This window comes from Kryptolebias marmoratus, linkage group LG4, assembly GCF_001649575.2.
Source record: "Kryptolebias marmoratus isolate JLee-2015 linkage group LG4, ASM164957v2, whole genome shotgun sequence".
In the NCBI taxonomy this organism is placed as follows: Eukaryota; Metazoa; Chordata; class Actinopteri; order Cyprinodontiformes; family Rivulidae; genus Kryptolebias; species Kryptolebias marmoratus.
In genome coordinates, this window is record NC_051433.1 from 17,991,222 (window position 1) to 17,997,221 (window position 6,000).

The 6,000-nt window shown below is 40.0% G+C and overlaps 1 protein-coding gene across 4 annotated transcripts in view; it reads right to left on the reverse strand.

The window, feature by feature from the left end:
- LOC108239846 (calmodulin-binding transcription activator 1) overlaps window positions 1–6,000 on the reverse strand; it is a 61,092-nt gene that overhangs the window by 48,497 nt on the left and 6,595 nt on the right. For all 4 annotated transcript variants that reach the window (XM_017422811.2, XM_017422814.2, XM_017422810.2 and 1 more), the window contains exon 3: window positions 4,460–4,563. In XM_017422811.2, the coding sequence (XP_017278300.1) occupies window positions 4,460–4,563 (104 nt within the window). The remainder of the gene's footprint in view (window positions 1–4,459; window positions 4,564–6,000) is intronic.

The window sequence follows — 6,000 nt, forward strand, 5'->3', positions numbered from 1 at the left end:
TATCCGGGTCATTCTCTAAAGGTGGGACCATAATGTCTGACAAGGGGCTCAAAAATTCAAAATACACTATTTTCATTGTTCTCTAGTGAATTTTATTCCTTGTTGACTACATTTTTAGGATCCATTATTGCCAGAGGTCGTAAACCTTTCATATGGTAATATGTTGCAAAACCATCATGGCTCAGTGAGATACAAAAAAGGAAATCCTGACGTACAGGAGCGAATTTCGGACACGAAAATCTTTCGCAATGATTTAAACAAATGTCTCTAATTTCAGAACGATCATTTCTAAGAAAATCTCCAGGAATATTGGCGACCAGGGCTTTTATCTGTTGGTGAAATGCGACAAAATAAATACGCTTTGCTTTCCATCTTATTTCTATGTAACACAGCTGGACACGATGAGTATGTCAACTGCACATTTTGTGAAGATAAAAATACACACACACGAGAAAAACCAATTGCAACACTGATTTTAAGCGTAGTTCTTTATTTATTCATGTTTTTTCACATTTTTTTATTTTTACATGAAGAAATAACACTGTTCATTGAGACAGTTCTAAAATGTCACAATTTTTGTCCATATTTTCAACACATTTTTTTTTTAATTAGAATTTCTCATTTGGTGTAAAGACTATTGTGGTATTTTTAAAACATCTTTCAGAGGAGTACCGATGAAGTATTTTAGGTGAGAAAATAGATGAAAAATAACCTTAAATTGTTGTGTAATTATCATGTAAAGCGTCAATAGTCAAAACGTTCCCACTTTCAGAGAATGACCCATCTGTAAAACTAAATTTTAGCCATTTTTGTGTTTTTTTTAACATCAGTTGGCTGTGGTGGCCATCTTGAATCAAGCCTGACTCCAAAAGTTAGTCGGCTGTAGACCTCCTATGATTACTTTCTGCAAGTTTCATTAAAATTCATCCAGTGACACAAGAGATATTCTAGTAACAGATCAACACACACACAGGGAGAAAAAAACACGCACAAATTGAAAAACATACATGCGCCAAAAAAAAAAAAAAGCGGACACAATTGAGTGTTTAGGTATGCGGAAAACTTTATGCCTGGTTGGAAGAGGAGCTTTGAAGGAATCCACTAAGGGACACCCAACCTCCGCCTGAACTGCATCTCCTCATCAGAGAAGGAGCCACGTAGAGGAGTGTGTGGTGGTTGTGGGCTTGTGTTGGGGGAGTAACAGCAGAAAGCTCCAGAAAGGGGTGGATGGGAAGTTGTTAATGAGGAGCCTGGTTAAAAGAAGCCGGAAGAGAAGACTCTAAGAGAAGTTCTCTAATTTTTACTGGTCTTCTCCCTGAACCCTGCACACAATTGCTTTTAGTTGGAGGTTCCTAACCAGCTGTGGTCACATCGTTCTGACACACACACACGCACGCACGCACACTGCATGCACACGCTGTCTATTCATGTGAACACCCTGTTCAGTAGGCTCCGTGCTTAACTCCCAGTATGACCTTCATCAAGATGGATTGCATGAAAAATGTAATGACTTTCCTGAGAGAAAAACCACAGGCCAAATCAGCTTTGCATTGCATAATAATGCCAGACTTGGTAATCAATAACACAAACACACAAACACACATTCATAATGGAGTGCAAAGCCTGCACATGGAGAAAATGTCTCGGCAGAGGCCGACCACATCACAATGGATGGAACAAACCACCAACGGAGAGCTGCGCCATGCATAAACAAGAAGCTATTGACGATAAATGCTCACATCCATTTCCACCCATCAAATGTTTTCCTAAACTAACAGCTTAAGTCTGGAATGACACGCAACTCCAAAAAGCTTTTAACGCCTGAAAAGTTTCGCTCTGCGACGTCTTTGGCGAGGAGTTGTCCCAAACCAATTAGGCCACACTTTCTGCTGGACCACTCGACTCGCAGCACAACTTCAGGAATGTTCCTGCTGCAAATATGTTGCTGAGCTTCCCTCAAGACAGCCTGATATTAATAAACTGTATTTGTGTTTTTCTATAGAAAAAAAGCTCTCTAAGATTCAGCTTTTGTTGAATACACTCAAAACAAGACCACAAGTTATTTATATTTACTTACTCTGTCTTAAAAACTCTGAGTTATGAGTTATTGCATTTTGATAAATTACTTTTTTCCTAAACAGGAAAATTGTATTCATTGCTGTTTTAGTGTAATTTTAAAAAAATTCAGGGTTAGCATTTGTTGAGGGAGTGCCCACAGAGTTTTAAACTGAGATGCTGATAAAGGACAAAGTTCTAGTCCTTTTGGCCAAACCTTGTGAATGATCTAATAAATGATCTTGTGAGGTTTGTCAGCCCTCAGAGAATACCATGGGGATAACTGTCAGCTACTATCACACAAAAGTTAGCATAATATTTGAGATATACGCATTTTTTTGTAAGGTCAGTCGGCTGTGGCGGCCATCGTGATTTACTCAAAACATTAATCAGTTGTAAATGTTCATGCAATGATTTCTCTGAGAGTTTTGTTTAAGTCTGACCACTTGTTAGTACGATATTTTGCTAACAGTACCGACAAATCACAAACACACTTATGCACACTCACACACAGGCACGGGCAAAACCTTCGCTCCGCCTTCATCTTCCGCGGAGGGCAATAATAACATCAAGTAGAAAGAAATACCTAAAAATGGAAACATAACACATTTAATTTACCAACCATATTCAGTCCAGCAGATAATCCTTATTTGTTTGCTCCCATGTGTATCCAGGTTCAGTCTGGGATAACCGTGCCTCCTAATCAGTTTTCAGGTTCGATTTCCCTCAACCAATCACTGGAGAGTATATATGGTTGAATTCAATGTCACTTTAAGTCAACACAGATGTTTTGACGGAGTTTTGGGAGCGGAGTGTCGCAAAGTAAAAACAGGTTTGGATTCCAATTAGCATTTTGTAATTTCTCTATTTGCTATTAAGCATTTCTGAGTGCTGAAGGAACAGAGAGCAGTGCCTGTTTAAATACACCTGTCACAGTGTGCAGCTCAAAAACACTGGACAGGAGCCTGACAGCAGTGCTAGTCCCAGCCGCAGTGCTGATTAGCTAATTGTTTTTTCCCCATCAGTGTTAATTAGACTTAGCACTGGTATTAACTGAGAAACGGCAGTTTCATGTTGCAATACCAATTGAATCAGTTGACTTGCTGAGTGGATGGGTTAAAGATCCGGACTATAGATTTTTTTTTTTTTTTTTTTAATGTATGTAGTTATTTGTGGTCGCTTCAGGCACAAAAAACACAAACAAATCTACACGCCTGCTCTTTTTGGAGCCAAATATCAAAGTCAAGAGAGTTCACAAATCAATAAGTGGCATCAGTGCAACTTAGTCCATCTTTTATTTACCAGTCTATAGACTCAACCCAAACAGGATCTATATAAACTGGCTATTTTAAAAAAAAGAAACAAAAAAAAAAACATTAACACTCAGTGGCCTCATTCAGAAGAGAATTTAAAATTTTACTTCTACCACATAAAGATCTCAACAACCAAGCTCTGTCTGATATAAATGATCTTACTGTTACATATTTTCCTAACAGAGCACTTCACTCTCTGACGGCAGGTTTACTTGTGGTTCCTAGTGTTTCTAAAAGTAGAACAGGAGGCAGAGCTTTCAGTTCTCAGGCTCCTCTCTTGTGGAACCAAATTCCAGTTTCTGTCTGTGAGGCTGACACTCTGTCTACTTTTAAAACCAGGATACCCGTTCCTCTTTGATAAATCCTATAGTTAGGGTTGGCTTGGGTTTCCTGAGCTATCCCTTAGTTCTGCTGCTATAGGCTTAGACTGCTGGAGGACAAACTGACCACATTTCCTCACTCTGCTGCTGTCTTTACTCACTCTACTCTCCATGTTTGCACTCCTTCTGTGTTTGTCTCTCTATCCTGTCCTCTCTAACCCCAACCGGTCGAATAAGAAGGCCGCCCATCCTGAGCCTGGTTCTGTTGGAGGTTTCTTCCTGTTAAAAGGGAGTCGTTCCTTTCCGCTGTCCCCTCCGTGCTGCTCAGGATGGGGGACTGCACCAAAGTGAAGATTTGATGGAATGTGCTGGCTTCCTTCGACAGACAACTACTAATTGGCATTTAATAATGCATGTGAATGTATTATAATGTAATTGAAATGAATTCACTGTAATTTGGTTTGTTTTTGACTAAACTGGATTTAAGATTTGGAATTTTTGTTTTTTTCCTTTCTTTAGTGCCTGGAGATGTATTTTATTGTGAACTGGCGATGGAGAAATAAACTGAATTGAATTCGTGATTTTGTTTATTTGTCTATTGTCACAGTTTAAAGATCTCTTACTGAAAAGCCACCGTTGTGTTTGTTTACCTCCTCTTTGTTTCTAAATGTGACAATATTTAGATATGAGTCACCCGCAAATAAAAAAAAAAGAGACACTGCTCATCTCTTTGTCATGGATATTTCCCTCCCGAGCGTGTCGCTTTCTCACCTCGTTGGTGTTCCAGCGGTGGCGCTCCTTGGGCAGAGAGGAACATTTGGGTAGACACTCCAGCAGCTTCTTAGGAAGGTAGATCTTTAACTGGCCCGGCTCATCTGGAGATGAGGGGGGAAAAGGTGGGAGGGAGGCACGGGGGAGATAAAGTAAGATAAGTGAGGAGCAGGAAGAAAAAAGCTGTTTCAAACCCAACAGAGAAACTGTGAGCCAAGAATACCAACTATCTATTGAACTGGCAGACTAAAATCAAACAAACCTTTATTCTAAAGCATTTTCTCATGTCTAAATGTGAGCAAAAGCAAACAAATTCATTTGCGGTGTAAAAAGATTTATTTTTCAGCCCCACGGAAGACACGTGCCTTAATTAATTTTGGTCCACCTTGTTCTCCGGTGGGATATTTCTAATTTATCGGCAAATACAAATGGAAAACTTTTTGGCACAACAGCAAAAGGAGATGTCAGGCAGAGAATGTTAATTGCCCAGAAAGCATGTTATTTCTAATTTTTTCTGTGTAGATTCTGAGTCATCCAGGTCACAGTAATCCATGTTCTTGAGCCGGAGGCAGCCTTTTGGATGTTAAAACTAGCTTTCCTCGATAGTCCAATGGAGAGCTAAGGAAAGCTGCTGGGTGAGAAATAGTAACCCTCCCCCCAACTTCAAAAAAAAAGTTTAAAGTCTGTGCTTTCTATTCAGATAATTAGCGTTAGTTCTGAATAAACAAAATAAATTGCACAACAACAATGCTGAAGAATATTATGGTACTTCTCTGAAAGCAATTCTTGCTGGAGGAAAACGGTGTCAATTGCAACGAGGGAATGGCAGAGCTTTTACTTTTGGACAGCAGGTGGAGGTGCACCTTGAGTCCACCCAGACAACAGATTTGGATTAAGAAAGAATCCATTAGCATACATCATCTGTGCATTTGGGGTTGGTAAACACAACAACCAGTCAATCACATGGGCATTTCTTATCCTCTTTAAAAGCAGTGCTCCCTCTCTCTCCACTGTGTTATACAGACAGTTTGGTAATGGAGTGGAGAATCCCAGAATAGCTGCTCCTGCGAGGAAACTATTTTTGTACAGGAGTTGGAGAGTCACAAGCTGAGGGCAGGTGATGTTTAATTCCAAGTTCAGATTATGTCTCTGGACATCCTGACAGCCTTTTGGGGGCAGTGAGGCACCACAGCAACCACAGCTCAGTAAAAACAGTTTACTTTTACTTCCCTGGCTTCATTTAACTTAATGGTTCTGGTAATTTGCTATAATTTTCTCTTGCTCAACAAGTCCAACGTTGAGATTGCTGCTAACCCTATTGCCTTTGTGAGCAAACCCTACACCACCGACAATGATAATGATATTTCAGAGGGAGCTACAGGAAAATCATTCTTGTCAGCAAAAACCACTCGTTGGTGCTGAATTACCAGCGAAACTGCTTTTACTGGGCCCTTTTCCCCACTGAAGTGAGCGGTGGATCACCAAAATATTGAATAGGGGCAAGTAAGGTATAAATATAGGCACAAAGATAGAGCCCCCCC